The sequence below is a fragment of the Physeter macrocephalus genome, chromosome 11 (genome assembly GCF_002837175.3).
Source record: "Physeter macrocephalus isolate SW-GA chromosome 11, ASM283717v5, whole genome shotgun sequence".
Lineage (NCBI taxonomy): Eukaryota > Metazoa > Chordata > Mammalia > Artiodactyla > Physeteridae > Physeter > Physeter macrocephalus.
In genome coordinates, this window is record NC_041224.1 from 50896069 (window position 1) to 50909674 (window position 13606).

Genomic DNA, 13606 nt, shown 5'->3' on the forward strand with positions numbered 1-13606 from the left:
TGGGATCTTCCCGGACCGGGGCACGAACCCGTGTCCCCTGCATCGGCAGGCGGACTCTCAACCACTGCGCCACCAGGGAAGCCCCCTGAAAGAGGCAATTCTTGATTACATTTTGCTTCTTAGTGTTTATTCTCTCTCCTCACTAGAATGTAAGCTCTATGAGGGCAGGGACTTACATCTATGTCACTAACTGCAGTCTTCCTGGGACTGACTTAGAGCAGGGCCTCACACTAGGCAGGCCCTCAATCAATATTTGTTGAATGGAGCCATCTCTGTAGCATTTGATGCTTCTTCCTAAGCAGAAGAATATCCGCTTCCTGTGGGACTCTCCTCTCCTGGTTCTTTCCCTACTTCCCTGGCCTGTCCTCCATCTTCTTGGATGGCTCCTCTTCTCCCAGATCCCCACTATGGGTGCTCCTAAGGGTTCTATCTTGGCAAGATTCGTTCCTGCAAAGATGGCATCCAGTCTCACGGAGTTACCTCTTTCTTCCCTGTGGCTGTGCTGTCAGGTAGTTCAGACCTCTCTTTCTCTTGCATACAAGTCCTCATTCCCGGCCGCCTGCTGGGCCCCACTTGATCTTCATACCCATCCTATCCATAGCTGAATACATCGTTCTTTCCCATCAAAGTCAGATCCTCTAGTTGTGGTTAAGAGTGGTGGCTTGGAAATTAGACCTGGGTCTGGGTCCTGGATCTGCCTCTTGCTATATCTATAGCTTTGACCAAATCTCTAACCCCTTTGAATCTATTTCCTTACCAAGAATGGGAAGATAGATTTTGCTAGTAATTCCTCCTGAAACTTGCTGAGATGATTAAGATACAGGCATAAATTGCCCAGTGTAGTGACCACGTTTGCATATTTCTGTTGATGCCGCCACCACTGCTCCTGTTGCCTAAGCTCAGTATTCTGCAGTTACCTTTGAGAGCTGTGAATTGCTTTGTCCTGGAATCACTCACTTGTACGGGGCTGGCTTTTTCCTTTGTGACTTGCTTCACACCTCTCCACTCCCACTGCACCAGCCTCCTGGAGACCAGTGTTCTAAGCTACTCAGTCCCATCCCTGCCTCCAGTTTCTGCTCAAATTCTCCCCCTCCTTCATCTCATCTTTGTGTTGCATAGATTTCTGGAAAGCAAGGAGAGAGGGAAGAGGTGTGAAGGCACTCACCATGATTTCGGGGGCTTTTAAACACCTATTTAAAAGAGAAACTCGAGTTTGATTTGAAAAGTTCGATATATATTAAAGCCATTGAGAGCAATTTTAGGTCAGCTAGCCTTCATTTAACGAGAAAAGTGGAAAACAAAATATTGAACACCAAAAAAAAAAAAAAAAAGGGACTTCTTTCTCTTGCCCCTTAGTGAAACTCAGTTTCCAGCGAACTCATAAATTATGTCTTAATAAATAGGTACAATTTAATGAAAAATAATCCTTGTTGTCTTAAGTGCCCAGTGCACAGTAAGTGCTTTAAAATGCCTACATTTTCATATTTCTCTTGTAAAAACCAAAACACAAAGTAGCTTTTTGTCAAAGCTTTTTTGCTGCCTCTGCTATTGTTTCCCCCAAGGGAACTGCCCCATCATGGATTAATAAAAGGTGAACAATAGCCTTAATGTGTTAAAGAAAATGGCTGAATTTTCATTCTGGGGTTGAAATTATTTGTGTTCTTGAAAACCTGTTGTTTCCTAGTGATCAACTAAATAAAATATGTCACTTCTTTTTGAAAGGGGGGATATGAGAGCTTGTTTTTGAAACCTGAGGGTTCATCTTTCTAAATATTTCTGAATTTTTATGGGCTTTTAGGATATTGTCACCAGAGACTATTTCTGTTCTGTGGAATTTTCACAGGAGTTGGCACAAATTGCCATCTGGCTCCTGCCCCTGGCACTCCACTAAATTACCTGGTCAGGTCACTGGGGACCCCTGAATTGCCAGATCTTGCGGATTCCTCTCTGTGCCAGGTGAAGGTGACACTCTGACCACTCACTCCTTGAAATCCGTCATCCTCTGGTTCCCTATGTCATCCATCTGTGTAGTGATAGTTCTGTGCCTGGCCTGAGTGAGCTGCTGAGGTCATGAAGATAAGCAAGATATGGTTTTTACACTTCATGAAATTATAACTAGCAGAGGATGTATATAGACCAGTGGGTGCAATGAGATGCTTCCAGTAGTGTGTCACAAGCCTCTGTGACAGTCATTTTCAAGGGGAGGAGAGCATGGAAGAAATATTGAATCTCTTGGGGAGAGACATGTGAAGTTTAACATTCCCCCCAAGCTTCTGATACACCCTATTAAGAAGTTGTCTCCCAACCAAACCACAGTTGAAAATCATTGCAGGGTAATGGGAGGTATTACTGATGGGAAAGTTTAGCAAAAGTGAACCTTGTGTAAGCAGAAAATTGAGCAGTGCTGCTCAAGGAAACAGAGCACACAGAGAAAGGAATGACAGTTTCTATCACTGCTGCAGGGAATTGGGGAGACTGTCATAGAGGAGGCAATGTTTGGTTTGAATCTTGGAATATAGGCAGGAATTCATCAGATCGACTTGATGAGGGAAGCATTCAAGGCAGAGGGGACAGCTGAGGATGGCAGAGCTGTGAAGCAGTATGTAAATGAGAGCTGTGTTTCTTAGCAAGGCCAGGCAGGAGATATAACAGTAGAAGGTGGAGGCCTTTACACCCTGCACAGTTTAGACTCCATCCAGGAAGCAAGGGGGAAACTTTGAAGAGATTTAAGAACAGTAATATGGACTTCCCTGGTGGCACAGTGGTTAAGAATCTGCCTGCCAATGCAGGGGACATGGGTTCAAGCCCTGGCCTGGGAAGATCCCACATGCCGCAGAGCAACTAAGCCTGAGTGCCACAACTACTGAACCTGCGCTCTAGAGCCCGTGAGCCACAACTACTGAAGCCTGCACGCCTAGAGCCCATATGCTCCACAAGAGAAGCCACGGCAATGAGAAGCCTGCACACCACAACGAAGAGTAGCCCCCGCTCTCCACAGCTAGAGAAGGCCTGTGTGCAGCAACAAAGACCCAACGCAGCCAAAAATAAAAAATAAATTTATTTAAAAAAAGAACAGTAATTTGCTCCGATTGTCCTTTTAGGAAAATATCTGTGACTGCAAAATGGATATGGGCTAAACCTGCAAGTAATGTAAATCATTTCTGCCCATTATAGTCACGTGGCCTACCAAACTGCAAGGGAGGCTGGGAAAGGTAGTTATGTGTCTAGGCAGAAAAAGAAATGGGATATTTTCTCCATCTTAGTCACCAAATCCCATTAATTCTGCCTCCCAAATATCATCTTAACCTTTCCGTGCTACTTCATCTATAGTGCTACCTTTAGAGTTTGAGTTCTCATGGTCTCTCTCACCTCCTAAATAGCAAAACTCTCCTAATTAACCTCCTGCCTCCAGACTAACGCCTCTGCAATCAACCAACCCTCAGCAGTGCCAAGGGATCTTGCTAGAATAAAAATAGGAGCATATCCTGCCCCTCCTTAAGAACCTTTAGTGGCTTGCTGTCCCCTTCTGAACCCCTTAGCAGGGCACACAGGGCCCTGCCTCCCCACCCCGACCTCATCTTCTGCCACTTCATCATGAACTCTTTGCTCCAGTCCTGCCAAGCATGTCTCCTTTCCACACCATGGCCTCTGTGTTCACCCTTCTTTGCCTTTGCCCGTACTGTCCATTTGCCTGGAATTCCCATCTCCTCCTCACCCACTTGAGGAACGCCTAGGCATCCTTCAGGAGTCACCTTCCCTGGGCCAATTTCCTCCCAGTGAAGCTAACTTGTTCTGCCATCACTTTGTCCATAATATGTTCACTCTTGTATTGCTCAGGGTCCTGGCAGAAAGGGAAACAGAAGAGACTTAAATGAAGGGACTGTGTAAAAATTTGAGGGCAGCTTTTAGGGAAATAAAAAATGGACAGTGGCTTGCTCTGGAGCTATTTCCAGCCTGGGCCTGAAGAGGTGGGGAGAGAAAGCTGGTAGAAGAGATGAAGGGGTGAGCTGGAGCATGGCCTTTGCTAGAGGAATGTAGCCAACTACCAAGCTGCAGACTGATCAGAGGGAACAGATGTCCTGGCCTCCATGTCCTCCATTCTCTCATCCCTTGATCTCCCAATTGGTCCAAACCAACTGGAAGGTAAAGGCTGAGGGAGCCCACTGATGCTGACCTTCAGGTACGCTTCCCAGGGCATAGGTGGGGTGGAGAAGGGGGGATGGATCTGAACAGGCAAATGCAGAGTATCCAGTATAGCTTTTTATGTCTTTATGTATTGTCTAATACATTGCAACTATTTAAGTACATACCTTTCCCACCTAATTGTGAGTTCCTTGAATGCATATTTTTTTATTTTTCTGAATCATGGATACCTAGTATAACCTTTAAAAGTTGCTAAAAATAATGGCTGGCTCCAGGTAGGGGGATCAAGATGGTGGAGGAGTAGGTAATGGAACTCACCTTCTCCCACAAAAACATTATAAATACATCTAAAAGTGGAACGAGTCACAAACATCTACTAAATAATGAAAGAAGACCTCAGACTTCTGAAAGGGCAAGAAAACCTCCACATAACCAGGTAGGACAAAAGGAAAAAGAAAAAGAAGGCATTGGGATGGGGCCTGCGTCCAGGGAGGCAGCTGTGAAGAAGGAAAGGTTCCCACACCTGTTCCTCACAGCAGGGAGACCAGCCTGGATGGAGGGGGAGCTTCAGAGCCTAGGAGGAGAGCACACTAACCAGTTTGTGGGAGGCAAAAGAGAGAGTAACCTGCACAGAAGGTTGGCACTGCCACCCTGTGCTCCCCAGCCTGAGACACTCGTCTGTCAGTGTGGGCAGGGGCTGGGTGCTATAGCTCAGGCTCTGGAGGTCAGACCCAGGGAGAGGACCAGGGTTGGCTGCGTAGAAACAGCCTGAAGAGGCTGGACCGTGGCAACTGAGGGTGTATTCGGAAGAAGCCTGGGCCCGCCAGAGAGGCAAAGTGCCATTATTGGGGGACACATGGGGAGAGGGTGGGACCACCATAAGAGCTTCTTTCCCTGTCAGCACTCCCAGGCAACAGGACACCACCTACAGGAGCTCCAGGGGCAGGCCATAATGATCAAGGGACCAGTCCAAGAAGAAGACATTAATTGTAAATATATATGCACCCAACACAGAAGCACCTCAATATATAAGGCAAGAACCTCAATATATAAGGGAAATACAGCCACAAAAGGAGAAATCGACAGTACCACAATAATAGTGGGGTACTTTAACACCCACATTTCATCAGTGGACAGATCATCCAGACAGAAAATCAATAAGGAAACACAAGCTTTAAATGATACATTAAACAAGATGGACTTAATTTATATTTATAGGACATTCCATCCAAAAACAACAGGGTACTTTAACACCCACATTTCATCAGTGGACAGATCATCCAGACAGAAAATCAATAAGGAAACACAAGCTTTAAATGACATAACAGTCCAGATAGACTTAATTGATATTTATAGAACATCCATCCAAAAGCAGCAGAATACACTTTCTTAAGTGCACATGGAACATTCTCCAGGACTGATCACATGCTGGGCCAGAAAGCGAGCCTCAGTAAATTTAAGAAAATTGAAATCATATCAAGCATCTTTTCCAACCACAACTCTAAGAGATTAGAAATAAGTTACAGGGAAGAAAACATAAAAAACACAAATACATGAAGGCTAAACAATATGTTACTAAACAACCAATGGATCACTGAAGAAATCAAAAATACCTACAGACAAATTACAATGAAAACACAATTATCCAAAACCTATGGGATGCAGCAAAAGCAGTTCTAAGATGGAAGTTTATAGCAACACAATCTTCTTAACTTAGGAAATAAGAAAACTCTCCAACAACCTAAACTTACAACTAAAGCAACTACAGAAAGAAGAACAAAGAAAACCCAAAGTTAGTAGAAGGAAAGAAATCATAAAGATCAGAGCAGAAATAAACAGAGATGAAGAGCAGAAATAAACAGAGATGAAGAAAACAATAGAAAAGATCAATGAAACTAAAAGGTGGTTCTTTGAAAAGATAAACAAAATTGATAAACCTTTAGCCAGAGTCATCAAGTAAAAAAGGGAGAGGGCTCAAATCAATAAAATTAGAAATGAAAAAGGAGAAGTTACAACAGACACCATGGAAAGGATACAAAGAGATCATGAGACATACAAAGGATCATAAGAGACTAATACAAACAGCTATATGCCAATAAAATGGACACCCTAGAAGAAATGGACAAGTTCTTAGAAAGATACAACCTTCCAAAACTGAACCAGGAAGAAACAGAAAATACAAACAGACAAGTCACAAGTACTGAAATTATGGCTTCACAAGCAAATTCTATCAAATATTTAGAGAAGAGCTAACACCTATCCTTCTGAAACTCTTCCAAAAAACCGTAGAGGAAGGAACACTGCCAAGCTCATTCTATGAGGCCACCATCACCCTGAAACCAAAACCAGACAAAAAAAAATTATAGGCCAATATCACTGATGAACATAGATGTAAAAATCGTCAACAAAATACTAGTAAGCCAAATCCAACAACACATTAAAAGGATCATACACTGTGATCAAGTGGGGTTTATCCCAGTGATGCAAGGATTCCTCAATATCTGCAAATCAATCAGTGTGAGAAACCACATTAACAAAATGAAGAATAAAAACCATATGATCATTTCAATAGATGCAGAAAAAGCTTTTGACAAAATTCAACACCCATTTATGATAAAAACTTTCCAGAAACTGGGCACAGAGGGAACCTACCTCAACATAATAAAGGCCATATATGACAAACCCAGGGCTAACATCATTCTCAATGGTGAAAAGTTCCCTCTGAGATGAGGAACAAAGCAAGGATGTCCACTCTCACCACTTTTATTCAGTATGGTTTTGGAAGTCCTAGCCATGGCAATCAGAGAAGGAAAAGAAATAAAAGGAATCCAAATTGGAAAAGAAGTAAAACTGTCACTGTTTGCAGATGACATGATACTATATATAGAAAATCCTAACGATGCCACCAGAAAACTACTAGAGATCATCAATGAATTTGGTAAAGTTGCAGGATACAAAATTAATACACAAAAATCTCTTGCATTCCTATACACTAACAACAAAAGATCTGAAAGAGAAATTAACACATTATTGACCAGGGGATTTTTGTAGAAACTAACACCTGTGGCTGTAATATGCCTCCAGTCAAAAATGTGTTAAGGAAACAATCTCATTTACCATTGTATCAAAAAAGAAGAAAAAAAGCCAGGAATAAACCTGCCTAAAGAGACCAAAGACCTGTAGTCTTAAAACTGTAAGATGCTGATGAAAGAAATCGAAGATGACACAAACAAATAGAAAGATATACCACATTCTTGGATTGGAAGAATCGATGTTATCAAAATGACTATACTACCCAAGGCAACCTACAGATTCAATGCAATCCCTATCAAATTACCAATGGCATTTTTCACAGAGCTAGATCAAAAAATTTTTTAATTTGTATGAAAATACAAAAGACTCCAAATAGCCAAAGCAATCCTGAGAAAGGATTGAGAAAGAAAAATGGAGCTGGAGGAATCAGGCTCCTTGACTTCAGACTATACTACAAAGCTACAGTAATCAAAACAGTATGGTACTGGTGCAACAACAGAAATATAGATCAATGGAACAGGACAGAAAGCCCAGAAATAAACCCACGCACATATGGTCAATTAATCTATGACAAAGGAGGCAAGAATATACAATGGATTCACAATACAATACAATAAGTGGTGCTGGGAGAACTGGACAGCTACATGTGAAGGAATGAAATCAGATCATTCTTTAACACCATACACAAAAATAAACTCAAAATGGATCAAAGACCTAAGTGTAAGGCCAGACACTATAAAACTCTCAGAGGAAAACATAGGCAACACTCTTTGAACATAAATCACAGCAATAACTTTTTGGATCCACCTCCTAGGGAACATGTATCTCAACATAATAAAAGCCATTTATGACAAACCCACAGCCAATATAATCCTCAACAGTGAAAAGCTAAAAGCCTTCCTACTAAATTCAGGAACAAGACAAGGATGCCCACTCTCACCACTTCTATTCAACATAGTATTGGAAGTCCTAGCCACAGCAATCAGGCAAAAACAAACAAAAAAAGGTATCCAAATTGTTAGAGGTGAAATTGTCACTGTTTACAGATGACATGATACTATATATAGAAAACCCTACGGACTCCACACAAAAATCACTAGATCTAATAAATGAATTAAGCAAAGTAGCAAAATACAAGAATAACATCCAAAAATCAGTTGCATTTCTTTACACTAACAATGAAATATCAGAAAGGGAATGTAAAAAAAACAATACCTTTTAAAATACCACCAAAAAAAATACTTCGGAATAAACCTGACCAAAGTGAAAGACATGCTGTCAACTATAAAACATTAATAAAGAGGATTCAGAGAAATGGAAAGATACCCCATGCTCTTGGATTGGAAAAATTAATATTGATAAAATGGCAATACTACCCAAAGCAATCTACAGATTTAATTCGATCCCTATCAAAATACCCATGGCATTTTTCACAAAACTAGAACAATCAAAAATTTATATGGAACCATAAAAGACCCAGAATTGCCAAAGCAATCCTGAGGGAAAAAAGCAAAAGGAGGCATACCTCTCCCAGACTTCAAACAATACTACAGAGCTACAGTAATCAAAACAGTGTGGTATTGGTACAAAAACAGACATACGGATCAATGGAACAGAATAGAGAGCCCAGAAATAAACCTAGATACCTACAGTCAATTAATCTTCAACAAAGGAGGCAAGAATATAAAATAGGAAAAAGACAGTCTCTTTAACATGTGGTGCTGGGAAAGTTGGACAGCTGCATGTAAGTCCGTGAAGTTAGAACACACCCTCACACCATGCACAGAAATAAACTCAAAATGGCTTAAAGACAAACATAAAACATGACACCATAAAACTTCTAAAACTTCTAGAATTTATTCTCTGACATAAATCATATCAATGTTTTCTTAGGTCAGTCTCTCAAGGCAATAGAAATAAAAATAAACAAATGAGACCGTACCAAACTTAGAAGCTTTTTTTTTTTTTTTTTGGTACACGGGCCTCTCGCTGCTGTGGCCTCTCCTGTTGTGGAGCACAGGCTCCGGACGCGCAGGCTCAGCGGCCATGGCTCCCGGGCCCCGCCACTCTGCGGCATGTGGGATCTTCCCGGACCGGGGCACGAACCCCTGTCCCCTGCATCGGCAGGTGGACTCTCAACCACTGTGCCACCAGGGAAGCCCAAACTTAGAAGCTTTTGCACAGCAAAGGAACCCATATAAAAATGAAATGACAACCTACAGAATGGGAGAAAATATTTGCAAATGATGCAACAGCCAAGGGCTTAGTCTCCAAAATATACAAACAGCTTATACAACTCAACAACAAAAAAACAAACAACCCAATCGAAAAATGGGCCAAAGACCTTAATAGACATTTCTCCAAAGAAGACATACAGATGGCCAGTAAGCACATGAAAAGATGCTCAACATCACTAATTATTAGAGAAATGCAAATCAAAACTACAGTGAGGTACCAACTCACACCAGTCAGAATGGCAATCATTAAAAAGTCTACAAATAAATGCTGGAGAGGATGTGGAGAAAAGGGAACCCTCCTACACTGCTGGTGGGACTGTAAATTGGTACAGCCACTATGGAAAACAGTGTGGAGGTTCCTCAGAAAACTAAAAATAGAATTACCATATGATCTAGCAGTCCCACTCCTGGGAATATACCCGGAAAAAAACTATAATTCAAAAAGATACATGCGCCCCTATGTTCATAGCAGCACTGTTCACAATAGCCAAAACGTGGAAACAACCTAATGTCCACCAACAGATGAATGGATAAAGAAGATGTGGTACATACATACAATGGAGTTCTACTCAGCCATAAAAAAGAACGAGATAATGCCATTTGCGGCAACATGGATGAACCCAGAGATTATCACACTAAGTGAAGTCGGACTGAGAAAGACAAATATCATATGGTATGACTTATATGTGGAATCTAGTTTTTGAAAATGATACAGATGAACTTATTTACAAAACAGAAACAGACTTACAGATATTGAAAACTACGGTTATCAAAGGGGAAATGTGGGCAGGAGGGATAAATCAGGAGCTTGGGATTAACATACATACACTACTATATATAAGATAAATAACCAACAAGGACGTACTGTATAGCCCAGGGAACTCTACTCAATATTCTGTGATAACCTATATGAGAAAATAATCTGGAAAAGAATGAATATATGTATAACTGAATCACTCTGCTGTACACCTGAAACTAACACAACATTGCAAATCAACTACCCTCCAATAAAACTTTTTAAAGAAACTGCTAAAAATAATGGTCCCTCATAATATTTTTCTTTTTTAAATAAGTTTTATTGAGATGTAATTCACATAGCATAGTATTCATTCTTTTAAAATGTGCAATTCAATAGTTTTTAGTATATTTACAAAGTTGTGTAACCAGCATCACTTATCTAATTTTAGAAAATTTCCCTCACCCCAAAAAGAAACCCTGTAACCTTTAGCAGTCAAACTCCATCGCCCCCTTCTCCTAGGCCCTGGCAACCACTAATGTACTTTTGTTTTTTATTGGAGTATAATTGCTTTACAATGGTGTGTTAGTTTCTGCTTTATAACAAAGTGAATCAGCTATACATATACATATATCCCCATATCGCCTCCCTCTTGCGTCTCCCTCCCACCCTCCTTATCCCACCCCTCTAGGTGGTCACAAAGCACCGAGCTGATCTCCCTGTGCTATGCAGCTGCTTCCCACTAACTACCTATTTTACATTTGGTAGTGTATATATGTCCGTGCCACTCTCTCACTTCGTCCCAGCTTACCTTTCCCCCTCCCCGTGTCCTCAAGTCCATTCTCTACATCTGCGTCTTTATTCCTGTCCTGCCTCTAGGTTCTTCAGAATCTTTTTTTTTTTAGATTCTATATATATACATATTAGCATACGGTATTTGTTTTTCTGACTTACTTCACTCTGTATGACAGACTCTAGGTCTATCCACCTCACTACTAATAACTCAATTTTGTTTCTTTTTATGGCTGAGTAATATTCCATTGTATATATGTGCCACATCTTCTTTATCCATTCATCTGTCAGTAGACACTTAGGTTGCTTCCATGAGAGATACAATGAACACTGTGGTACATAACTCTTTTGAATTATGGTTTTCTCTCCCTCATAATATTTAAATGAAATATTCAACTACATTACTGCAGTCTATTTTTAAGTGTTGAAAAGGATTTCCTAGAGTTATCTTACCACGTGAAGCATATGGTTAAGTTTTGTTTCATATTCCTGACTGCGTTTTCTCATTTCTCAGCCAAACAGGTAGGACTCGTGAGATCGCAGTGCCTTCCAGGAATTATACCCCATACACACGAGTCCTGGAGTTAACCATGAAGAAAACTCTGACTTAAGCACTTGGAGACGTGCACTTTTCACTGATGGACAAAGGCCCTGGAACCCTGCGGCTTGAAGTCTGGAAAGGGTGACTGTTGCTTCGTCCTATACACTGTTTAAGCTGCAGTGGAAACTGCGGAGGTTCTGATCTACTTCTAAAACATGAAGGAAAGGGGAGGGGGAGGGGGAAGGCAGGAGAGAGAGGTTTCAAGGTCATATTTCAAACACCCAACCAGTGTATGTACGCTGCTGTACTGGGCCGTCATTAGCTTTCCATGCAGACACTGAGTCCTATCAGGAGAATTCCCTCACTATTTTCTGTTTTACTAGACTTCGGCTGGGAGGAAACAAGGCATTAACTTGAAATTTCATGTTACTTATTGCCAGGATCATTTGTTACAGCATGAAGGTTTTATTTACCCGTAGAAGTATTAGAGGCGGTGTTTCTCTGCTACAGGGAAGCCTGTCCACAGGAGTGCAGGCACATGGGGAAATGTGACCCTGGGAAGGAAGGGGCAGGTGCTGAGGACCTGTGCAGGGGTGTGGGAGCCTCGGCTGCAGCTGGTGTGGGCAGACACACTTCCTTCTGACGTGCTGACCCCTTGGTTTACTTTGTGCCTTATGCCTTTATGGAGCCAGCTGAAATCACTGTATTTATTCAACCTGTGATTTATTTTTTCTTTCTTTCTCACTTTAACTGAAAGAGAATTTTGTATGTTGTGGAAACTTAATCACTTAATGTTTTCAATATCAATTGGTGTTTTTGTTAAAGGAATGAGTGATGTGTTCATGCATGCTCTACTTTGATATTATAACCTATGTCACATGTTTAATAAATGCCATATATTTTGTTCTACTGATGATATCATTGTGTGTCATCCATGACTGTGTAGAGGGGTAGAGAACAGAATCGGGTTGTGGACTGTCCAAGTCAGGGCACCATAATCTTTCAATCAGTTCATTCCTTGGAATCATTTATAAACCATAAGAGAAGGTATGTGTGTATGTATGTGTGTGTGTGTGTGTGTGTCTTTAAACCCTGAAATTTATCTAGTTAACCTACCTTCTAGAAACACTAAGATGCATTCATGTTTATAAATTAAGAAAATCATTTTTACTTAAAAAAAAAATCATGCTCCCTTGTGCCCAAACTCCCTACCCCTTACTCCCCCACTTAAAAAAAAAAGCCAGGACCTCGGGAGAAGATGGCGGAAGAGTAAGACGCGGAGATCACCTTCCTCCCCACAGATACATCAGAAATACATCTACACGTGGAACTGCTCCTATAGCACACCCACTGAATGATGGCAGTAGACTTCAGACCTTCCAAAAGGCAAGAAACTCCCCACATACCTGGGTAGGGCAAAAGAAAAAAGAATAAACAGAGACAAAAGAATAGGGACGGGACCTGCACCAGTGGGAGGGAGCTGTGAAGGAGGAAAGGTTCCCACACACTAGAAGCCCCTTCAAGGGCGGAGACTGCGGGTGGCAGAGGGGGAAGCTTCAGAGCCACGAAGGAGAGCGCAGTAACAGGGTGTGGAGGGCAAAGCGGAGAGATTCCTGCAGAGGATCGGTGCCGACCAGCAGTCACCAGCCCAAGAGGCTGGTCTGCTCACCTGCCGGGACGGGCATGGGCTGGGAGCTGAGGCTCGGGCTTCGGAGGTCGGATCCCAGGGAGAGGACTGGGGTTGGCTGCGTGAACACAGCCTGAAGGGGTTAGTGCACCACGGCTAGCCTAGCCAGGAGCAGGAGGGAGTCTGGGAGAAGTCTGGAGCTGCCAAAGAGGCAAAAGACCTTTTCTTCCCTCTTTGCTTCCTGGGGCGTGAGGAGAGGGGATCAAGCGCGCCGCTTAAAGGAACTCCAGAGACGGGCTCGGAGCTGCCGAAGAGACGAGACTTTTTCTTGCCTCTTTGTTTCCTGGTGCTAGAGGAGAGGGGATTAAGCACGCCGCATAAAGGAGCTCCAGAAACGTGCGCAGCCGTGGCTATCAGCGCGGACACCAGAGACGGGCGTGAGACGCTAAGGCTGCTGCTGCCACCACCAAGAAGCCTGTGTGCGAGCACAGGTCACT

At 42.2% G+C, this 13606-nt stretch overlaps 1 protein-coding gene and 1 long non-coding RNA gene across 6 annotated transcripts in view; one reads left to right on the top strand and one right to left on the bottom strand.

The window, feature by feature from the left end:
- The window catches only part of MYZAP (myocardial zonula adherens protein), a 97163-nt gene extending 84772 nt beyond the window's left edge, over nucleotides 1-12391 (top strand). For both annotated transcript variants that reach the window (XM_007111262.3, XM_028494844.2), the window contains exon 13: nucleotides 11456-12391. In XM_007111262.3, the coding sequence (XP_007111324.1) occupies nucleotides 11456-11552 (97 nt within the window). In that variant the 3' untranslated portion in view covers nucleotides 11553-12391. The remainder of the gene's footprint in view (nucleotides 1-11455) is intronic.
- Nucleotides 1-13606, bottom strand: part of LOC102975956 (uncharacterized) — a 77259-nt gene that overhangs the window by 41872 nt on the left and 21781 nt on the right. The window lies entirely within an intron of this gene.